Source organism: Myotis daubentonii, chromosome 16, assembly GCF_963259705.1.
Source record: "Myotis daubentonii chromosome 16, mMyoDau2.1, whole genome shotgun sequence".
Lineage (NCBI taxonomy): Eukaryota > Metazoa > Chordata > Mammalia > Chiroptera > Vespertilionidae > Myotis > Myotis daubentonii.
This window is the reverse complement of record NC_081855.1, coordinates 20,945,948-20,969,282: the sequence shown is the minus strand read 5'-3', so window position 1 is coordinate 20,969,282 and position 23,335 is coordinate 20,945,948. Positions and strand designations below refer to the sequence as shown.

Here is a 23,335-nt window from a genome sequence, read left to right as displayed (position 1 = left end):
CAGAGGCCAGCTCCCCTGACCGACAGGGCTGTCGGCTAACCTTTGGCTTCTCCTGGGGGGGCCTTCTCCCCCAGGGGCTCCAAGATGACCTCACTCTGGCTGAGAGAGAAATTATACAACTTTCCTGAGTGACCCGTCTCCCCAAAGCAGAGAGGTGTTTTCATTCAAGCGACAACGACAAGGCTGGAGGAGAATGAGTTTTAGTATCTGAAGTTCAATCAGCACAGCCAGGCAGAGGCACCAAAGAGCATCAGACAATCACGTAATTCACAAAGTGACATTTACAAACAGAGGGCATGACTGCTTCCCCAACACATAGCTGCCTGGGTGCCTCGGCGTCTGCCCGAGGCTGGGATGGCCCTGGGGAGTCTGGAAGCAGACACAGCGATGGCGGCCTTCTCCTGGGAGCCACGCCATGGTCATTCCCGCCGACCACGAGAAGGTTTAAGATGCTCCGGGGTCCCTGCAAGGCTCTGTGCCGACTCCAGTGGGAGTCAGGCCCACGCCAACAGGAAGAAGAGCTGGGGCCTCGGGGATAAGGGGTCCTCTCTGGTTAACTCGGCCACCTGTCTGGGGGGAGCACGCCTGGGTGCCTCAGAGGCTGCCTGAAGGCTTCCAAGGTTGTGCAGAGGCAAAAACACTGCTGCACAGACCCACTCCCGGGAAAGGGTCCTGTGGGGGCTGGTCAGTCTCATGGGAACAATGTGAGTGGTGGGACCACACAGCACCCACCCCCTGCCGGCCATGCTCCCCGACTCTCCTTCCCTATTCCCTGCCCTCGGGCCAGCTGTGTTGTGAGGATCTGGGGCCGCCCCAGCACAGCATCCTCTCCTTGGGGGGGGGGGGGGGGCAAGTCCATGGCAAGAAGGCAGGCACAGACCCCTGCATCTTCACCTCAGCCCACCTGCCCCACACAACCAGCTGTGGCCAGGGGAGATTGAGACTGGAAAGGGCTCACGTGGTCCAGTCCAGGGGGAAGGACTTTTCTGACAGTAATGTGACCCGCATCAGAGCTGCCTATCCCTGGAAACAACCAATCCATAAGCTGGAGGCGGGGTGGAGGGCGGGTCTTCTCTTTGGACTTGTAGCCACAGCCACCAGGTGTGTTTGGTGTCTGAAGTCCACATTTATTTTCTCTTTGTCTACAAGTGAATCACAGGTGAGCCTGCTGACCGTGATGCTGGGTTACTTGTCTCTTTTCCTTTTTTCCACCTTTACATTGGCAGCCAGCTCCCAGGTGAGTCTCTGTCAGAGGCACTGACTGGGGACCTGGTGGCTGACTCCCGGCTGCATTAGCAGAGTGTGCCCTGGAGGATGGTGGCCTGAGAACAAACATTGTTTAAAAGCTGCCCACAGAGCTGTCCAGGAAAAGGATGACTCCAGGATCACATCAGGAATGTTAATTAGATAAAATCGGCAACAGGGCTTTGGCCAAAGGTGTGCGCACTAAGACTCCTCCTGGTGGAGGTTTCGCTGGAGCATGACCAGTGCTGCCCCCACGGCTGCGTCCACATCCTGCCCAAAGGACACTGGGAAAGGGAAAGCCCGCTGCACCTCCTGCTTCAGCACCTCGTTCCTGGACAGCGCACTCCCACTGCTGACCACCCGCTCCACGCCCCACTCCCTGAGCTGCTGGGACGGAAGCATCGAGTGCAGGTTCTGAACGATGCCTCGGCACAGCGCCCGCGTCACGTGCCCCAGCGAGAGGGCCGCGGAGGAGATCCTGGTCACGGAGGCCAGCTGGTCTGGCAGATGCCTCTCGCCCAACACTGTTGGCGTGATGGTGAGGCAGGTGTCTCTCTGCTCTGCAGCTGCCTGGATCATGCGTGAATACACAGTGGATTCTTCGACTTCCACGCCTGCCAGGAACAGAGAAGACGTGTGAGCTCATGCACCCCTTGCTGCAGGATGAGACAGTACAGCATTCCCTGGGCAGGAGAGGTACTAACTGCTTCTTCTCAATGTGGCTGGCTGCTTCCTGCTCAGGGACTCACATAACCTGACTAGCCATGCTCTGCCCCAGATCTCAGCCAGCTCTCTCACTGCAGACCCAGCCCAGACTTCAGGGAGAGGTCATATAAAGGTCGTTATGCGAGCCCTAACCAGCTATGAGACCTTGGCCCCAAGGGGCCATCATGCACGTACTGATCAATAAGTACCATCACAGCTCCACCGGACTTACTAGCAGAGTCACAGAATCCCAGGATCCCAGGGCTGAGCATGGTCTAGCCATCCCCTGCAGAAGTGGAGAACCACCAGTCCAGACCCATGCTTCTCACATTTGACTATGCATAGGAATCATGTAGGGGTCTTATTAAAATTACAATGTCCAGATAAGGGAAGTAAACCTAGAGTAAAATCATCAGCACATTTAACTTATACAAACTCCACTATAGCCTAGCTGGTTTGGCTCAGTGGATAAAAGCATCGGCCTGCAAACTGAAGGGTCCCGGGTTCGATTCCGATCAAGGACACATGTCTGGGTTGCAGGCTCGATCTCCAGTAGGGAACACCCAAGAGGCAGCCAATCAATGACTCTCTCTCATCATTGATGTTTCTATCTCTCTCTCTCTTTTCCTTCTTCTCTGAAATCAAAAATATTTTTGTTAAAAAAAACTATATTGTACATGTTCAGGAACTAGAGAGAGAGAGAGAGATCCTTTTAAAAAAGTCTTTTTGCATTTTCATGGTTCTTATTCTGAGGAAACAAAGAGTGTTTTGAAGGTTCATGGATTCCATCTAACTTAACCTTTTATGAAAATTTTACAATTATGTCATTTTATTGAAAAACATATAAATGCAAATACAATCACATGTATTTAGATAAAAGACACATTTATTAACCAGAAATGGAAATGTTACAGCATAAAGTACAAAAATAAAACTCTTGCTGTATTCAGAATACCTTGAATTTGCACAGTCAAAATTTGATCAGCAGGACTCTGGTTAAGCTCTGCTGAATGAGTATGTGTCTTTCCTCTAGAAATTCTACTAAAATGTCAGAAAACTCACATACTTGGTGGGTAACCTATTACAGGTGTCCAAGCAAGTACATCTGTAGGGCTGAGTCCTTGGAGGGAACCTGCTAGGTCCAAAGATATGCACATGACACCCCCTCCTTAGAAGCTGTACCAATTTACACTGCACAGCAACACATCAGAGCGAGTCTCTCCATGTCCTAGCAAACAGAGTGTGCTGGAAACTTCTAGAAGCACAGATATAAATGTAAAGCCATCAACTAATGGGGGGAAAGGGAAAGGAGATAAAGAAAAACAGACCAATCAAGTAGAAGACACAGAGACTAAGGAGATGTGATGACTAAATGCAATGTGTATCCTGGATTGAGTCCTGGAACAGGAAAAGGGCATTCGTAGAAAAATCACTGAAACACAAATAAAATCTACAGTTTAAAAATAATAATGTGTATTTCTTTAATAAGAACTCAAAAAAATGTTTTTATTGCTATCTTTGTCGCAATAGCACATTCTCAAAACTTCTTTTGAAGCCTCACCTGAAGATATGTTTATTGATTCTAGAAAGAGAGGAAGGGAGAGGAGGGGAGGGGGGAGAAAAACACCCAGAAACATTGACCGGTTGTCCCCCATACACGCCCTAAACCCACAACCTGGGTATGTGCCCTGACCAGGAATGGACCCCTCGACCTCTCAGTTTATGGGACAACACTCCAACCAACTGAGCCCCACCAGCTAGGGCCGTTACAGCGTTATTCCTCACTGGCCAACACCCAGGCCCCGCGCAGGCCTTGTGGAACCTGCAGGAAGGTGTTCACAGCTGGAGGCCTGGGAGATCCGCCTTCTAGCCCGTTTCTGTGTGCCTTGGCTCACCGCCTCATCCGAATCTACTGGTGAGATTAACTGCTGTGAGTTGCCAAATGTCCACACCACGGGCTTAGAATCATAGAACATCGGAGCTGGGAAGACAGAGAAGGGAAGGGACGTCCAAGGCCACATGGTGACCTGGAGACAGAGCAGGGAACCGAGGTCACACCCCTGGGTTGAACCCGCCACACAAACCTTATTTAATAAGTGTCATATCACACTCACTACCACTACGGGCCAGACGCTGTTCTAAGTGTTCACAACATTGACTCACCGAATCCTCAGTCCTAGGATGACCCCCATTTTCAGATAAGGGAAGTAAAGCACAGAGGAGGTAAGTAACCTTCCCAAAGGCACGCAGGAGGCGGCAGAGCTGAGATTCAAACCCAGGCCACCAGCCCCAGGGTGCTGCTCTAAACTACCACCCGAGTGTAGAACCCTATATTCTAACCTCGGGAACAAAATGCAAATTCAGGGTATTCTGAATACAGCAAGAGTTTTATTTTTGTACCTTATGCTGTAACATTTCCATTTCTGGTTAATAAATGGGTCTTTTATCTAAGTACATGTGATTGTATTTGCATATATATGTTTTTTAATAAAATGACATAATTGTAACATTTTCATAAAAGGTTAAGTTACATGGAATACATGAACCTTCAAAACACTCATTATTTTCTCAAAATAAGAACCAAGAAAAGGCAAAAAGACTTTTTTAAAGGATCTTACAGGGAAAGTGAATATTCCCAAGTCTTTCAGGGGCAAGGAGAAGTGTCACTTCTGTAGAAAGAGAAACACTGGCCCAAGTCAGTAAACAACTGAGAGACCCAATCCAGTTAAACCAGTGCCTAGAAAAAGGGCTGGCCGGACAGTTCTCAGAACTGGTTCTGCATCTTGAAAACCTCCCCCGGTGCAGGTAAAACAAAATCCGAGTCCTGTCATTTAAATGAAGCCATCCTGAGGAGACCCCAGCCAAGGGGCCAGAGCTCCCCGCAACCTCGACCTCCCTGAGACCCACGGGAGTCAGCAGCACTGTCTGGTGACTGAAGGTAAAAGCCTCGCTGCTCCCTGCTGCCTGGCCTCCCCCTGTGACCGTGTTGGATGCCTGATTCTGGGAATGGCCTGATTTTGAGCTCCTACTGGTAACCAGTGAGTCTGATCAACATGATTTCCCTAGACTGGAAATTTCATTTCTACCTTAAGTGGCTGGAGAGGTTTCATGTTTCCCTGTGAGTGCAGAGCAGAGGAAAAGCCGAACCAACTCTACCCTGAAAACTGGAGACGAGAGCAGGAGGACTCCAGAGTCTCCAGAGACCCTCCTGAGACAGGGACTCAGGATTAAGTCTGTGAGGATTTTATAATACTGTAAAATACCGGATTTTTCACTCGTCCGTGTTTGATCCTTTTATTTTCAACTGTCTGTAGTCATCAGAAGGAAAACCCCAACTGCAAGGGACCCAGGGGCTCACTGACAAAGAAAGTAAGAGAGCAGGGCAGGGGAGAACTGGGAGACTCTCTGACACTCCACAGTCAAGGTCAGGAGAGAGCAGGGGGTAGCAGCTCAGGAGATGAGAGGAAAGCTAGAGGCTCAGATTCCTAAGGAAGGAAGAGAAGTTCTGGGTCTGAGATGTGAATCTAGAAGCTTTAACAGCACGTTCACTGGCGTGATGGAAGGACAAGCAGAGAGGCAGCGCTGCGTGGGCACATCTTACCGAGATCCGCCATCCACTGGACCAGCATCTGGACGAACGTGGCGAGCACATTGCCCCCATTGAGGGAGGCTGCCACCGCCAGGTAGGTTCTGTCGAAGTACGGGAAGTAGGCGACCGGAGCTGCAGGGTCTGGAGTCGGCGCTGGCTGGAACCCTGACGGCATGGAGGCTGCCAACTGAACCGAAGTGCTGATGTTGAGAACTGGGGCCCAAAAAAGCAAAGGTTAGGTCTGTCGAGCTAACTTGGAGGTCACAGTCACAACCGGGCAGGGGAGAGTGTGCTGGTTTGAAAAACACACCCAGCCCAGCCGGCGTGGCTCAGCGGTTGAGCATCGACCTATGAACCAGGAGGTCACGGTTAGATTCCCGGTCAGGACATATGCCCGGGTTGCAGGCTTGATCCCTAATAGGGGCCGTGCAGGAGGCAGCCAACCAATGATTCTTTCTCATCGTTGCTGTTTCTATCTCTTTCTCCCCCTCCCTTCCTCTCTGAAATCAATAAAAAAAATATATATTTTTTTAAAGGTCCAAAATTCTTTGATACTATTTCTTTCCTTCAGAAGGTACAGCCTAAATGCCCTCCCCCTGAGTGTGGGCTGGACTCGGTGACTTGCTTCTAGTGGGAGAATAAAGCAGAAGTGACAGTGTGTGACTATGGAGAACAGGTCGCAAAAAGCACGCAGCTTCTGCCGCGGATGGCTCGCTCGGGGAGGAGCAGGCAGTGCTGTGCGCGGTGCTGTGAGGAGGCCCACGCAGCAAGGAGCTGAGCCCCCTGCTAACAGCCACCTGAGGGAGCTGAGAAGGGGACCCTCCAGCCCGGTCAAGCCTTCAGATGAGGGTGGTCCCAGGCCACCAACAGCTTAACTGCAATGGCACGAGGAAGCCTGAGCCAGACGCTCCAGCCACACCCACACTCCTGACTCTCAGGAACCATTTCACCTGTTTTAAACACAGACGTTTACAAAATAATTTCAAACGCAGGTACACACGCGCACACACGCACAACACACGTAAAGGAACATGTGTGAGATAAGAAACGTTTGGTGTTTTTAGGCTGCAAAACGCCATGGGTGATTTGCTACACAGCAGTAGACAACTATTTAGAGAGTAAAACTTCAGCCGAAACGTGTTATTCTCTGCGGAGGTCTCACTCATGTTCAGCCAGTTCTCCTTCCTCTCATTTCCAAGGCGTTTTTCTTAACCTCCCCACGAGCAGGGGAAACGCCCAGACCCAGCACAGAGGGGCCGACTTCCTCCTCGAGCTCAAGGCCAGGCCTGCAGATGGTCCAGGAGTCTCTTCATTTCTCATAAGACCTGACCAAAAGGCCTGTTCTTCTGCATCTGCTGGGGGCCAGACTAACTGAGGCAGCAGCCCACGTTCCCCCGCACCGGGGGGTCAGAAGCAAAGAGAGCAAAAACAAACCTCAGAAAGCCAGTAACACCTACTTCCTGCCACATCAAGCCTCCCACCATCACCATAAGCCAGAAGCAACGTACCCTCCGCCTGTCCCCTCTGGTGGCCATGTCCACAATGGGGGCCGACCAACTTAGCCCGTGAGTATGGCACAGCTGAACACAGGCTAGCAGCCCATCTGCAGCCAGAGACTACAACCCGCTCAGTGAAGGCGGAGCCCAAACCTCACCTTCTTCCCATCGACAAGCCCCGCACTCACCACACAGCAAGCTCGCCGGCATCCACCCCTCTGTGGAGGGAACAGCCTGATATTTGAAAACCACCAGGTGGGAGGAAAGAACCAGGCCTTTACGGGCATCGCCCCAATGCCTCACAACTGCCCGGGAGGAAGGCACCGACACCCTCACCAGGGGTGATGACAAGGAACCAGGAGGAAAAGCGGCCTGCCCAGGTCGCCCAGAGCGACTGACATTCTGGACTCCAAAGCCCACTGTGTTCCCTGCCGTCCACGCTTTGAGATGGAGGGATATACGGAGAGAGATGATGTACTGGGAAAATTAAGTCACAGAATAAACTCAGCATGCTTTCCTGGGGCATTGATTTTAGTTGAAAATTGGGGAGAAAAAGCTGTTTGAACTTTTTGACCTTAAGTGATTTTTATCACAAACAAAATGGACAGAATTTCACCTTTCCTGCTCAGCTAATCTTGAATTAATAGGAATTATTACCAAAACCAGTCACTTGAAATTATTTCTTTAAAATGTAATGAAATGGTGAATAAACTACTACACAGAGGCTAGTGCCGGTCAGACTTTTTAAACCCAGAGTTGAATTGTAATAGTTCTAACTGATGGAGGGAATAAAAGATGTGAGGACAAAGAGAGCCTGGGTAAGATGAAGGAATTCTCTGTCCCCCTTGATAACCAGGAGGGGCTCCCAACCAGGACTAGCTCAGTCAGGCTGCCCCCAGTATCAATGGAAACACTCATCCTGCAACCACCCTGCTCACAGGTAGCCCCAAGTCCCACCCTAGCCCAGGGTAGACACCAGCTGTTCTGGTAGGGCCCAGGAGATAAGAACAGCTTTTCCCTTTTTTGTGTGTGAGAGTAGCTTTATTGATATGTAACTCACATAAATTCGCCATAAAATAGACCCCTTTAAAGCACACAATCCAGGGGTTTTTAGAATACTCACAGAGTTGTACAACCATCACCATGATCTAATTTTAGAACATTTTCATCACTCCAAAAAGGTACCCTGTACCTGTCAGCAATCAGCCCTGGCAACCATTAACTCCTTCCTGTCCCCGCGGATTTGTCTATCCGGGACATTTCACAGGCATGGAATCATACGATGGGAGGCCTTCTGTGACGAGCTTCTGTCTTTCTTTCACTTTCACGCACATGTTGTGGCATTTTAGCTGTGTGGATGGACCACATTTTTTAAATCCGCTCATCAGTTGATGGGCATTTGGGTCGTTTCTCCTTTTTGCCTAGTATGAATAACGCTGCTAGCGACATTCATGTACACGTTTTAGACTGTTTTCCAAAGGGGCTGTACTATTTTACGATCCCAGAAGCATGTGCTTACATTTTCAAATGGTTGAAAAGAAATCAAAAGAAGATTTCATGACATATGAAAATGACATGACATTCACATCTCGGCGTCGATAACGAGTTTTCTTGGAGCACAGCCACGCCCATTCGTTGATGAACGGCTGCGGCTGCTTTCACGCCCCAACAGCAGAAACTACACGGCCCACGAAGCCTAACGTATTTGCAATCTGGCGCTTGGCAGGAAAGGTTTGCCAACCCCAGCCCTACACTGCTGCCTGCGCCTCCCTGTGGCTCTCGGACACCAAACGCAGAGAGGACTCTAGACTTTTAATCAGATGAGACGAAACTCCACCTGACAAACACAGGAAGTCAAAAACCCTCGTCTCCTCATCTGTTTTCTTGGTCACGGAGTTACACAGAAACCAGCCAGCTAGGGAGCCATCCCCTGCCCTGGCCCTGGGGAGGAACGGCACAGACCGGGTCGGGGCAGAGCTGGGCCTGCTGAAGTGCAGGCTCCCTGAGCGGGGCTTCACCTGCAGGGGGAGGGTGTTTCTCACGCTCACAGAATAACGGGGGAAGGCAGCTGAGGCTCCCCGGCGTGTGTGCCTCTGGGACCCTCACCCCGAGCAGAAGTCTGAGGAGAGGCAGAAGACTTACCTGCATCTGTCCTCTGGGCCATGCAGGAATAGACAGAGGCCTGTAAGTCACCCAGGGCCACGCCCACCCGGGTGCCCTTCGGGATTTCAAACCACGCATGGGCCGTTCTGCCTGCCACGCTGGCGGGCTCGGCGATGTCGGGGAGCAGGTGCACGGGAAAGCCGGAGGCCCTCAGTCTGCAAACGAGAAGTGGACAGCGCCTTGACCAGAGCCTGGTTTTCTGCTATTTGTTGTTTCCAGAAACTCAACAAAGGAAAGCGCGACAAGTCGGAGAAGGGAGGGGAGAAGCCAGTGTTTGCACAGGGGTCTCTCTGGCTTTTTGAAAACTATGAGAAATAGGCTGGGATTTTTTAAAGAGTGAACATTGGCCCGGCTGGTATGGCTCAGTGGTTGAGTGTCGACCTATGAACCAGGAGGTCACACGCCTGGGTTGCAGGCTGGATCCCCAGTCGAGGGCGACAGGAAGGTTTAGGTAAGAGCAGGCGGCACTGGCATCCGGCCCCTGTGTCTGAAGGGAACACAAATACCCTGCAAAGGGAATTTCAGTGCAAAGTCACGGTCAGTTAGCACGGGCCACACCAAAGTCAAACCCTTCAGTCACCTCCTGAATACCAAATGCACTCATCACTCAGGGTTAGTGAGCGGGGCTGTCAGTGTTATGAAGCATGCTAGAAAGTCCTTTACCTGAACTACCAGGTGCTTTGTGTTTTATTACAGAGCTCAGAATGGGGGCCCTGAAGGAAGTGGACTTATAGGGCACTGGACTTCTGGACCTGAAAAGGCAAATGATTGTTTAAACAGAACTTAAAAGGCATCTCTCGCACCTACTGCTTCCATTTCTTAACCTTATTTTAAAATATATTCTAGAGTGAAAGTTGTTCTTTGAAATCTGTAGGTTGGGCTGGGTCACAGAGAACCGGGGAGACCACCCCAGGTATTGGGGACCGTGGGGAAGCAGGGCAGCCCTCCCCAAGGGCTTCACTTACCACCCGGCCCACCCGTGCCCAGCGCCTGGAATGCCCACTGTTCCCAAACGGGAACACCCACTGACTCTCGGCGCTGGGGTCCCGCCCTTCGGCTGGAGCCAGCCCGCAAGGCTATACTCACATCTCCACGTTCCAGCTTTGGCTCTGGGTGTTGAAATATCCCCAGCTGGCGGCATTCTGGTCAGACATCAGGGGTCTTGGCAAGCCACACAGCATGGCAACCACATAGTCATGGATGGTGCCAGCTGCGTCGTAGGACTTCAGGAACTCGGGGCTGTTTTCATACCAAAAATAATTCAACATGGTCTATCGGCGACTTAAAAGCCTGGGCTGCACCTAGCGGTGGGCAGTGTGGACCAGACATGGCAGAGCTGAGTGGCAGCCAGAACCCCACGTGTGTGGCTCCCCCAAATGGACCTCCTGAGGTGTGGCCCTCCAAGCAAAGCTGCCTTTAGGGGAGGGGACATCAGCCATTCTCTGCAGCCCTGACCCCACCATGAACTCACCACATGACCCTTGGCAAGTCCCTTGTCCTCTCTAGCCCCTTCTCTCCCCGCTGGTTAGAACAGGGTAACCAACAGAGAGCCCTCAGGGAAGCGAAGCAGCTCTAGACCAAGTCTAGGTCACATCACTGAGCGATGGAGGGATGCTGACCAGCTGGAGGAGCAGCCCCCGGGAAATACAGCACCCGATGCAGAGAGTTGTCTGTACCTATTTTTCAAAAGCCAGAAGATGGTTGCACAGCCAAACCCCGTGGCCACACTGAGATGGGACTCTGGCCGGGGCAGAGAAGCCAGGAACTCACTGCCACATCGGCCATCCTGCCACGTGACCAGGTGGCTCACAGCTCTGGGTGTGAAGGCAGGGGCAGCCCCTCCCTCTGTCCATTCACAGCCTGGAACAAAGGAGAGTAGCAAAGTCAGAGAAAAGGGCAACTGACCAGCAGCAGCCTGTCCTTGAGATGCTCTGCCAGGGAGGTTCCAGCAGACCGTGTCACCCATGAGAACGCTCCACTCGTACACATGGTCCCATCAGGGCACCTGGGGTCCGCACCCGGCTCCCCATCGACATCTATGGGACTCTGGGCAAGTCACTCCCTCCCTCCATTTGTCCCACTTTTCCTAAGTTCCTTTTTATTCATTTTTTAAAGTTGCTATTATAACCCCTCCCCGCCCCAGGTAAGAAAAGAAGTGTAGCACACTCTCATGTCCCCTAACCTCTGTCCTTTGAACCTGCGTCATAACGAGATTATCTAGACTTGTATGCTAGGGATACAGACCATAAGCAGCAAATACACAATACCAGGTACTTTCAGTTGCTATGAAAAATATACAGCAGGGTAAAAGGCGTGGCTCAGTTGGTTTGATTCCCAGTGAGGGCACGTGCCCAGGTTGCTCGTTTGGCCCCCAGTTGGAGTGTGTGTGGGAGGCATCAATGTTTCTCTCTCTCCCTCTCCCTTTTGTACTCTCTAAACCAGGGGTCCTCAAACTTTTTAAATAGGGGGCCAATTCACTGTCCCTCAGACCGTTGGAGGGCCCGACTATAGTTTTCAAAAAAACTATGAACAAATTCCTATGCACACTGCACATATCTTGTTTTGAAGTAAAAAAACAAATGTTTTCGGCGGGCCGCATGTGGCCCGCAGGCCGTAGTTTGAGGACCCCTGCTCTAAACAAATCAATAAAAGCGTATTTAAAAAAAACAAAAAAAGAAGAAGAAGAATTAGAATGTCTGGGGATGCGTGTGACAGATAGACGGAACTCTGAGGGTTCTGTCAGTCTCTGGTTGGTCTCCCTGGCCAGTGCCCAGAAGACCCGGGAGCGCGTTACAGATGCCCGCACCTGAAGCACAGCACACTTCTCCTGCGGGATGGGTGGCTCCTCCTCAGAGCCATCTACCCTCACAACACATTCCTACCTCAACCTAACGCTGGGTTCTTACCCAGCCCTAAAGCTGGATCTCTGCGGCTTTTCTTCATCCCCACTACCTGCTTCCAAAGTTCTTTTGGCATTTTTATTTTTAGACTATCACATTTATTTTCTTTGTATTATGAAACAAATACGGAGTCCTTACCAAGTACCCAGTATTATTCAAAGCATTTAAAAAACATTAATTCATTTTAGTAGACATAATAGCCTTATAACATAGATGTGATAATTAGCCTCACATTACACATAAGAAAAATGAAGAGCAGAGAAGTTAAAAATCATTTGCCAATGTTCACCTAAGTGGTAGACCCGTAGCCTGTTTCAGTACAGAATCTGGCCTGACCGACACTCTTTCCTGTTTGTTCTTTCTTTGTTTTTTTTCTTTTCTTTTGTAAAGAATTGATATTTTAATTTTTTTAATTACACACACGCCAAGTGAATGCATTCTCAATATAAAATGTTCAAACATTACAGATCAAGCAAAAGGCCGGCTTGATGACTCCCCCAGAGTCCAGCCCCTTTCCTGTCGCTGTCAGCACTTGCCGGGTAACTGCCCAAAGTTTAGGCTCACACATATTTTGGTTGGTTTAGTTGGTTTGGTTGGTTTGGTTGGTTTGAGTTGGATTTGGGGTTTTATTTTGTTTTTGTCTATTTTTTTTAAAAATAGTACTCTGCTGCATTTATTTTTCCGGGGTTGTGTTTATCACCCAACAACATGCTCTGGAGTTCTTTTCATGTCCGTACACCTGAAAGGGCCTTATTCTTTTCTAACTACTGCACGTCACTCTACAGCGTGGGCATCCGAACATTATTTAACCGTTCCCCTGTGATGAAGTGCCACAGTGTTCACTACCATAAACAAGGATGCAGTGGGCGGCCATGATTATGCCTCCCCACGCACACATGTGTTAAAGTACTTTTCCTGAATAGATTCCCAAGTAGGAGCGCTGTGGATTGATAGCAGCTGTCTTATTTATTCTTCCTTTTAGTAGAAGCTATCTTGTTTTTAATAGGCCCCGCCACACTGTCCTTCAAAACAGCTCTGCTAATTGACATTCCCAACAGCGGTATTTAAAAGAACCAACTTTCCACCCCTTTGCCAACTCTTGGCATTTTGATTTCTTGTGGCCCAGTGGGTGGAAAATGATTTCTCACGGTTGTTTTCATCGGAGCTTCCCCTAATTACTAATGACACTGTCCTTTCTGTTATTTGTTCTTTATATGGACCCATATGCGTCCTCTGTCTACTATGCACCAGCAAATCTTTCCTCCCCGTCTGCTGCCTGGCTCTTGGCTTGGTTTTATGGTCCCCACTTCTCTCCTGCTGTTTCTGCGCCTGAAAATGGAGTCTGGAAGCAGGCGTAACCACAGGCCTCTCAGAAGACGCTGGTCACTCCCTCCCACTCTCCAGCTGCCTCAACTGTACCCTCGTGGAGGCACTTAGAAGCTCTCTGCGCCGGTTACTGGTCCCCATCTACGTTGTCTGCCTCGAGTGTGCCCTGGAAGGTGAGGGCTTCATCCACTCCTTTCTGTGGCTCCCGCGGGGCCCAGCACAGAACCTTATACTCCGTATATTGTAGGTACTAAACCCAAACTGAATTCCAGCCACCGTTAAAAGCGGGACAGCCTGATCCCAAATTGATTTCACCCAGCTCTGCTGAGCAGGCACCATCATCGTCCAACAGTGGCTTTCCTCCTTCCCAGAAACAGAAAACAAGACAAAAAGGCATGCGGCTGGCTCCATGAAATATTCAACAGCCTCTCCAACGAGAGCGATGGCTTGTGTGGCTGTGAGAGTCCAGGAGACGGGCAGAAAGGCAGGCGTGGGACCAGACCACAATCATCAGATCTCTGCTGTCCTCTTCGGAAAGGGTTTTAGTATTAAAAGGGCATTTATTCTTGTTAATGCAAAATTAAGGAGTTTAAAAAGCTTTTACAACCTAGACTCCCTCTGAGAGGACAGTTCTAACACCCTAACCAACCTCTGCTCCTGCTACCGACGGGAGCCGAGCAGCACCTGTGGTCCCAGCTGTCCCCACAACAGGCAGCTGAGAGGGAGAAAGGATGGAGGGAGCCCGCACTGGCTCACCGGGCACCCAGCCCATCCAAGGACGCAGCCCTAGACGCCAGTCACGCTGCTGAGAGGCAAGTCACACTCACTTGGCCCCGGGGAATCAGAATCGCTGACTCTGGGGTGAATCCAACGTTCAAATGCCCTTAACTACAGCCCCCCAAAGTGGCCATCCATCCTCTGCTTAGGACACCTGCAGTAAAATGCTGGCATTTTTAAAGCTGGGTGATGGGTGTATTGGTCCCTAATACTATTCTCCTTACTTTTACATCAATATAGAATTTTTTATAATTGCCAAAATATTTTCAATGCTTGCCATAACCGGGAGCACACAACTTCCTATGGAGTCTAATCCCTCCTGGGACATGCTGTTGAGAAGTTCTCCCCTCATTAAGCTGTTGTGCCCCCTGTGGCTCAGGTCCTCCCAGAGGCCTTTAAAAGTTCAGCGTCTGTACTCAGACATTCCTGGGTTCAACAGCTGGAGTCGACACAGAACCTAGACACAGAACCTACACAGAACCTAGAGACAGAAGAACTTCGCTGGAGAGAACATGGCAAAAGATCCTGGACAGAAACTGGAGATCCAGACCAGAACCTAGAGACAGAACCTAGCAAGAGAACCTGGCTGAAGAACCTAGAGACAGAACCTGGCTACAGAATCTGGATAGAACATGGCAAGAGAACCTGACTAGAACCTGGTGACAAAACCTGGCTGGAGAACCTAGCGAGGGAACATGGCTACAGAACCTGGCTGGAGAGCCTAACCAGAACTTCGCTGGAGATCCTGGCTAGGCTGCTGATCAATGAACGCTGTCTCCGGGTCATTCCTTCTTCGCCGACTCCGTCCACACCTTTGGGGACCCCTGGACCTGCTGGGGTAGGACCCCAGCACATATAAGCATAACCAATGGACATAAGACACTGGGGGGTAGGGGAGGCCAGGGGATTGTCAAGGGCAGGGGGAAAAAAGGAGACATATGTAATACTCTTTGTAATACTTTAAGCAGTAAAATAAATAAATAAATAAATAAATAAATAAATAAATAAATAAATAAAATAAAAATAAAAAAAGCTGGAGTCCCCACTTGCTTCCATATGATGCCAAGCATATATATATATATATATATATATATATATATATATATATATATATTATTTTTTTAAATATACTTCTATTGATTTCAGAGAGCAAGGGAGAGGGAGAAAGAGACAGAAACATCCATGATGAGAGAGAATCATGGATCGGCTGCCTCCTGCACACCCCCACTGGGGATCGAGCCTGCAAGCCGGGCATGTGCCCTTGACTGGAATCCAACCTGGGACCCTTTCAGTCCGCAGGCAGATACTCTATCCAGTGAACCAAACCAGCCAGGGCCCCAAGCATATTATTTTAATCTCTCAGAATCTCAACTTTTCACCTCCACAGCGGGGGCAGTAATGTAGCTTTTGTCACAGGGTGTTGGGAAAGTTCGATGAGATCATGCAGGTAGCATCCTTTGCCTAGCACTTGGCATGTAAATTGCTCAATGCTACTTCGCTGGCTTAATTCTCCTCCTGGAGGCCAAACAGAGCAAGTCACCCACCTGGCACTAGGGCAGACCTCCTGATATATGATGATCGACTAAGTAATACCTCGCTAGCAACTGAGCCCATGGAAAGGACACACCCTGGAATTTCAAAACCACAAACATCTGTGATTATATTAATAGTAATTTTTTTAAAACAGAAGAGTTTCCTCTGTGTCTTGGCATCTCCTACAGCGATACGACCTCCTGGCTGCCAGCAGTGACGCTCTGAGACACTGACATACAGAGAAAGCTACGGAAAACCCACGGCGCGGAATCCTACAGGGAATCCGAGAGAACTCGCTCTCCTGTTCCTGACTGATGGGCTGATGATGTCGAATGAATGGATAGTTCAGATTCATTAACACATCTGTGCAAGTCAGGACGTACACAAAACACGAGGCAGCGTGTGCCACTGCATCCCCCCCCGCTGGCCCTCCAGGCAGCCCTTGCAGCGCTTTCTCGTTCCACGGTGACTCTTCAGAGCATGTGGTCACCCCCGGAGCCCCGCATACCTTGGCCTGTTTTCCAAAACAGGACTCCATGCATCTGTCCTGACACTCCGATGCCACCGACCTTGCGGAGCTGCTGCCGGGGAAGAGCAGCCAGGCACTCGTTTAGGGCTTGGATGATTCTACTCACATCCTGCTCCTGCGCCTGGAAACAGAACAGACACATAGGGCCAGGGCCTGCAGGGATTTCCTGGGCGGTGGCTGCCCAGATAATTCCACTGGGGTCCCGTGCTGACTGGCCGTGGGGAAGAGATGCGAGACTGAGGGTTCTCCCCACTTCCCCCTGACTTGGAGCAGGAATGTGGTGGGCAAGGTTGCACTTCCTCCCTTTATGATGAGGCACAGCTGCAGACGAAGCTGGGCAAATGGCCCAGGCCCTGCCCGCCCCTTCACTGTGGGTGCAGTGAGCTGAGGAGAGCACTGCCCCTGCCCTACAAGAAGTTACAATCTAGCAGGAAGGGCAGGAAAGCACAAGACAGACCAGGCTGTCAGGAGGAATGAAGTAAGGGTCTCGCCCAACGCACAGAGTGCTGGAGTACGAGAAGGATGAAACACAGCAGCGAGGAACATTTCCTAAGTGCCCTGAGGGCCAGACCCTGGACTTGGAAACAAAAACCCACCTAGAGAAGGCAGGCATGAGGAAGGCCAGGGAAGACCTGGTACAAAACCAGGGGAACAGGCTATGCAAGGGGGTGGTGGGTGGTGAGGCTGGAAAAGAGGAGAGGCTGGGACCCAATCAGTGGGCTTCAAGCCCAGGGTGAGGGGCTCTTTCAATGGGTCGGGGCTGCCTGTCACTTCTTGAGCCAATTCAGCAGACACAGGATTGAATCATACATGAGCATTCATTCCAATACTGCCGGTAGTATGGGAGAGCAGCAGGTCATCCATGAAAATCTGCTCTGCACCCCACCATAAGCCAGCTGCTTACATGGAGTAGGAAAAAGATTACGTGGGGAAGTAGAGATTACAGGCATGGGGAGGTAGGCTACGCAGGCTGGGGTGGAACTCCACTGTTTGGGCAACACGCTTGTTCATCTTTCCATGAGATTAGGCAGTTCTTTTTTTCTTTTTATATATTTTTATTGATTTCAGAAAGGAATGGAGAGGGAGAGAGAGAGATAGACTTATCAATGATGAGAAAGAATCATAGATTGGCTGCCTCCTATATGCTGCCCCACCATGGATCGAGTCTGCAACTCAGGCATGTGCCCTGACTGGGAATCAAACCGTGATCTCCTGGTTCATAGGTTGATGCTCAACCTCTGAGCCACACCAGCCTGAGCAACAGGCAGTTCTTGAATGAGAATGGACCGAATCCCAAGGTTGACTCCCAGGTCCAAGGTGCACTCCCAGGTCCCGGGGCATACAACTCCAAGCCAGGCTAAAATGCTCTTTCTTTAACCAGAATAAGGCAATCACGGTTAACAGAGCATGATTAATCAATGTTATCCAATAATTCAATTAAAAAACACCATTGCACCTGTTATTTTGTACTTTTTAAAATATGTGTACTAGAAAATTGAAAATTACAGGTGTCCGGAGGAGAAGGAGGGGAGGAATGGGAGATATCTGCAATACTATCAACAATAAAAAAAATTTAAAAGATAAAATTTAATTTAAAAAAAGAAAATTACAGGTGTCGCTCACATTTGTGGCTCAAATTTCTACTGGACAGCCCTGGTTTAAAGAGTTCACACATGGCAATCAGATGGAGAATCAACCCAGGACAGAGGAGCTGCTGTTTAAAATGGGCCCAGGGCAGGTGAGTTGTGTGGGTGGGGACCGTGGAGGAGGGAAACGGGCCAGATGGCAGTGAAAACAAGGAGACAGTGTTCAGCAAGCAGTTGGTTGCAGCTGTAGGGTGCGATGGGGAACAGACAATGGGTATGCCCACGTGTGACAGGATAGGCACTCTCCCCATTCCTTGGCTCAGATTATCAACTGGTCTGCATCCAGATCAAAGCCTAGAACTTCAGAGTTGAAAAACTAACCTGGAAACTCAGTCAACCCTCCTCCTTTACGCCTCTTTTTACAAGTGAGGAAACTGAGGCCCCGAGACTAAAAATTAATAATGCAGAAAGGGTCACAGAGTTTCCCTCAAAAACCCTAGTTGCAAACACCGAAAAACCTGACCTTCCACATAGCTGTCAAGCTTGACCATGGTGTACACAACACTTCTAAAGACTAAGAAGTAAGGTCATGAGGGAAGAACAGAACCATCAGCTATTCTATATCCATCAGTGGTTCTCACCCTAGTGATTTCTGTCCCCTGGGGGACACATGGCCATATGGGAATGTTTTGGGGGTATCACAACTGGGGAGGAAAATTCTGCTAGCGTGTCGAGGCCAGGGATGCTGCTCAACATCCTACAAGGCACAGGACAGAGCCCCAACAATGAAGAACCACCCAGCTCAAAAAAATCCACAGTGCCAAGGTTGAGGAGTCCTGCCATCGATGAAATTATAGGAATGCTGTTTGTCCCAGAGCACAGCACACATGTGGGGTTTGCCAGGGGGGCTATCACTGGCCTCCCCTAAACCCCTCATTAGGCAGGTGTGGTGCATTGGGTGTGTCTGTAAACACAGAGGTGCCTGCAATGCTGGGGGGAGTGGGGAAAGTAATGCTCAAGAAATGGCCTATTTCAGAATAGGGCACTGCCTACACCCGCTCCCTGTGATCCCGGCTCTGCAGCTCACTCCCACAGAGCCAGAGTCCTGAGGTGAAATAATCGTTCTAAAATGCCCTGATGCCCCAGCCAACCTGACTTTGAAAGCCTCTATGAAAATGCAAAGTGTTCCTGAAATCTTAATCCTCTGAAATGCTTCTGAGCAAGACGGACTCTGAACCCTAAAGAACTGAGTCCACATATGTGGCAAGAGTTGGGAAGACAGCTCCTGGGAGTGGTGTTTGGCTCGGAAATGGAGGCTTGTGGCTAGATGGGGCCAGAGGCCACCTACTTCAAGTCGGAGAAGAACAGGCTGAGATCCAGAAAAAAGGTTACTCAGAGTTCCCTGGTATTAATTTCTGTTGTCAATTAACTAAACATAGAGCCACCTTTTTCAGGGAACTAATGGAATCCAGCTCTGAGGATTGACCTTTTCTGAACCCACATCTCACAACAGAGCCCACTGTGGTGAAACCCTCCAATTCTCTCTTGCAGCTTTGACAAGACTGGTTGTAGTGCATTATTACATTTCACAAGATAAACGTTGTAGGGTATCATCATCAACCTGAACTTTCTAATGATGGGTCTTTCAATATCTTTCTGTCGGTCTGTCTTTCTTCCAAAGTCTTTCTATCTGTCCTTCTATCTATCTGTTTTTCCTCCAAAGTGTCTCACTCAGCCTTTGGGGCCTTGGGATGGGGTAGGGGTGGGGGGTGGAGGGGGGGGTGACTTTTGTGGACCAGGTGTTTGAGTTGTTCAGTCCACATTTTGCTCTGTTAGGCCTGATTCTGCATCTGATTTCCGGAGGAAAACCCAAACTGCCCTGGGGAACAAACTGAATCCTGAACTTGAGGACACCGGCAGGTGCGCGGAGAATTACCCAAGGAGAGGAATTCCCCGCGGGTCAGGTACAGAAAGTGGAGGGCAGAGCGCACGGGGTAAGCACTGAGGGCAAGCCCTAGAGGAGGCCAGAGAGTGGGGCGATCGGTGCCGACTGGGGGTGGGAGGGGGGTGTGCAACAGGCAGGTGGGGGGCAGGCAGGCTGGGGCAGTCAGGGAGACTTCTCCGAGGACGGGGGTGTTGGGGCGGCCCCCTAGAGGAGGAAGAGGGTGGTCAGGGGGCCCTGGAGGCGGCGCAGCTCCGGGACACAGCCTCACCTGGGGCCCGGCCGCCGCGCTCTGGGCCGCCGCCTCGGCCCGCGCGGCCCGGACACAGCTGGCCAGGACCACGAACCCCGATGGGTCGTCGGGCGCCGCCTCCACCACGGCCGCCTTCACAGACGTGGTGCCCAGGTCGATGCCGAGCACGACCGACGACGGTGCAGCCATGGCCGTGGGACCAGCGTAGGTTTTGTCCGCTGGGCGGGGCTCCCTCCTGCACCCTAAACCCAGGACAGAGGCGCGGGGGCGGGGCCTCGCCGGCCAAGCTGTCAGCCACACGCCAACTGAAGGCTGATCGTCTTCCCATTGGCCGAGGAAGGGGGAGCCGCGCGGCGGGCCCGGCGATAGGCGGAGAGACGGCGGAAGGCGGGACCTGGAGGGCACCGCCCTGTCGGGCTGCGTTCCAGGACCGTGGCGGCAACTGCCCCCCGCCGGACAGTCTCTGCCTCGCTCTCAAAACGAGTGCAGAGTCCGAGGACAGGCGCTCGGGGCTCGGAGAGCCTCTGCGTCCCTAAAAGTGGCTGAAGACTCCCTCACACCGAGCCTCCATCCCTGCCAAGGTGCCTCCGCTCCGCCCCAGCCCGGCTTCAGACTCGTCAAAACTACCGCTCCCAGAGTGCATCGCGGGAACCTAGCGACTCCGCGAGTCAGGTGACTGGGGTCAGGTGACTTCGGGCCCGCCCTCCCTCAGACCTGGCCGGACCGGGGAAGCGGGTACTGCCCGAAGCATCTCCTACGTCTCGTGGGTCGGTCCCAGAGCCTCCGAGGGTCTCAGGTGAGAGCCGGCGCGGCCCCGACAGCCTCCTCCCCCTTCCCCAAGTGGAGCCCCTGGGGCCCTGGGGCTGGTACGGCAAGCCGGTCGGCAGCCCGCCGCAATCAGCCCTGCTCAGCGGCGCCGGGGTTCCATCCCTGGCCACTTGTCCCGTCCTGGCGACACCGGACATTCCCCAGGTGCGAGGGCCCGGGTGGAGGTGGGCGGAGGTAGGGCTCGCTCACCGTGCTGTCAAGGTGATGGGGGGTGGTCCGAGCCCCTTCCCCGCCTCCCGCCTAGTTGCCGCCTGAATCTGATCGCGGAGTTTACCGGTTGCTTTGGAGAAGGGGACCCTTCCGAAACTCCGGTGGAAGTAAGTGCTGAGCTCTGGGCTGGGCTCCCTGTGGGCAGGAGCCGGCCCCGCCCTCCGGGGGCTTTCAGGCTGAAGAAAGGAAGAACAGCTGGGCTTTGCCTTTTTTGACAGTTTGGAGGAAAATAACAACCCTTAGGCTCGTATCCCAAGATAGGGAATGAAGTCAATTTCCTTAAGGTTTGTAGGTTCACAAAGTCAAATATCTGACCACAGTTTTAATAATTTTTGGAAAAAAGAATTCTAAACCAGTAAAACTGCATTCTTTGTGTTAAATTGCAAGAAGCAGTCGAAGAGGAGAAAATTCAGTATTTGCCTACTTCCTCAGAGTGGGCCCTTACACAACCCACTTAGTCTCTCTGAGCCCATTTCGCTATTATATTAAAGATAAGCCCTCCCTGGAGTCCTGTTCTCCAAGCTGGTGAGGCAAAGCCCATGAGGCCACAGGCGTGAAGTGAAAGTGTTTGATGAACAGTTCATGCCATGGTTCCAGGCGGCCTATGGCACTTCTGTGGCCACTACCCCACGGACACATTGTTGCTGAGCTGACTCAACTTTAACCCGAACTTCTCTTGCTCTTTGTTTTTCTCACTAGCTCTTTGAAATTGAGGAACATGATAAGGAGTTGGCTGATTGTTTTTATCCTTTTCCCCCTGACGCTCATAGAGAAATGTGGTAAGTTTAGAAATGGGTCATCAACTTTGTAAAGAGGGAGATAGAGTAAGGAGCCTGACCTGTTTGTAGCCAAGGATTTAGGACTGTCCAGACTGTGTGGGCTTGCCGGGCCCTTGGTCAAGCAGCCACAGGGTGGTGGAGCAGACCCAGGTCTGGGGTCCAGGAGTTTTACAAGGAGTCAGATGATTCCATAAATAGTTGGCCTTCTGGCACTCTCCCTTCAGGGAGCACACCCGGGCCATTCCCTTCCCCCTCTCTCTCCCCGATAAGCACATATCCCCTAACTTCTAAGGACCCCATGAGACCTGCAATCAGGGGAGAAATGGCTCTTGTTTCAGTTTCCTAAATATGTTTTTATTGCAGGCAATACATTCTTGTGTGCTTTTCTAAATAATAAATAACTAATCGGCCTTCTGTGCTGGGGTCCCTATTACGTTATCTGTATTACCAAAATCAAACTGTGGGTCCCCAACAATCTGGGATAATATCTGTAAAGAAGGGCTTCTGTTCCTGCCCTGTGGACCTCACGGAGGGAGGTATGGGCTCTGGGAGATGCTGCAGGCGCGTGATGTGGCCACCTTGTTGAGCCTGGATCTGCCAGGCCACAAAGTCCTAAAGAGCCTGCCCAGCATCCCCTCGTAAGATGAGAAAACCGTTCCCTTCAAGAGGGACTGAGGAACAGGGCCGGGGGGGGCCTCGCAGAACACTGGCTCGTTGTCCAAAAAACACACCAGGGTCTGTACATCCTTACAGGGCATGACTTTTAGTGCAGGGCTCTTAGAGGCCTGTATCATTCTATTAATTCTCCCACTGCCCCAAACACGGCTGAGATGCCTTCCACAGAAGGAATTTGTGCTGAGCACTTCTAGGACCCCAGACCCATTGTTCTGGCCACTGTCAAAAATCAGACAGATCTTAAAATCCCTGACCAAAGATTTCAAATCAACCTTGTTCAAACAGTACAAATTCTATGCAAGCTTGTCAAGAGCCCGGCTCAGTGGCTGTCTACCATCACAGTTATCCGGCCTCTTAAATCTCTGAGAACATAAGTACCTGACCAGCTCTTTCAGGTTTGTTAAAAAATCAGCCGTGTTACTTTACAGTCACACCTTGTGCATAAGCAGGTTCCGCGTGCAGCCTGGTGTTTCTTGGTACAGATGCCAGAGCCCCACTCCAGACCTGCTGGGTCACATTCTCTAGGACTAAGGCCCTGGTCTGCAAATACACACGGGCATTGGTAGGCTTTACATGAAGCCCCATTCGTAATGCTGATGCATTGCTCTAGAGAAGAACGGCAAACCCACCTCAATTATACAGAGGGGAAATTTAGGCCCAGAGAGGGTAAAGGTCCTCCCCAAAGTCACAGAGCTAGACAGTAACTGAGATGGGACCTGAGTAGGGCCCCTACTCCATTTTACCATTCTGCCTCCTTTCCTGAGTGTCATAAACAGTGGAAACCACCATAAAATCAATA

General features: G+C 50.9%; 2 protein-coding genes across 7 annotated transcripts in view; one reads left to right on the top strand and one right to left on the bottom strand.

Moving 5' to 3' along the window:
• Positions 1-184: 184 nt before the first annotated feature.
• SHPK (sedoheptulokinase) lies at positions 185-20,303 on the bottom strand. Its single transcript, XM_059669062.1, has 7 exons — positions 20,063-20,303; positions 16,243-16,384; positions 10,875-11,058; positions 10,285-10,437; positions 9,178-9,353; positions 5,552-5,752; positions 185-1,859 (listed from the first exon to the last, which is right to left on the bottom strand). The coding sequence occupies exons 1-7, from the start codon at positions 20,231-20,233 to the stop codon at positions 1,447-1,449; spliced, it is 1,440 nt and encodes a 479-aa protein (XP_059525045.1). The 5' UTR covers positions 20,234-20,303; the 3' UTR covers positions 185-1,446.
• Positions 19,121-23,335, top strand: part of CTNS (cystinosin, lysosomal cystine transporter) — an 18,252-nt gene continuing 14,037 nt past the window's right edge. For 2 of the 6 annotated variants that reach the window (XM_059669079.1, XM_059669073.1), the window contains exons 1-2: positions 20,474-20,840; positions 21,782-21,861. In XM_059669079.1, coding sequence (XP_059525062.1) covers positions 21,801-21,861 — 61 coding nt within the window. In that variant the 5' untranslated portion in view covers positions 20,474-20,840; positions 21,782-21,800. Of the gene's footprint in view, positions 19,237-19,685; positions 19,814-20,472; positions 20,841-20,872; positions 21,017-21,116; positions 21,190-21,781; positions 21,862-23,335 lie in introns of those variants that run through there. The other 4 variants (XM_059669075.1, XM_059669074.1, XM_059669076.1 and 1 more) reach the window with 4 other exon arrangements.

What these genes read in the sequence shown, in the direction of transcription:
- SHPK (XM_059669062.1), bottom strand. Translation starts at nt 20,233, where the DNA reads ATGGCTGCACCGTCGTCGGTCGTGCTCGGCATCGACCTGGGCACCACG. An exon ending in CAAAGCTGGAACGTGGAGAT is followed by an intron (nt 9,354 to 10,284) that starts GTGAGTATAGCC and finishes TCTCGTTTGCAG; the next exon opens with ACTGAGGGCCTCCGGCTTTC. An exon ending in GGCCCAGAGGACAGATGCAG is followed by an intron (nt 5,753 to 9,177) that starts GTAAGTCTTCTG and finishes TTTGGGCCCCAG; the next exon opens with TTCTCAACATCAGCACTTCG.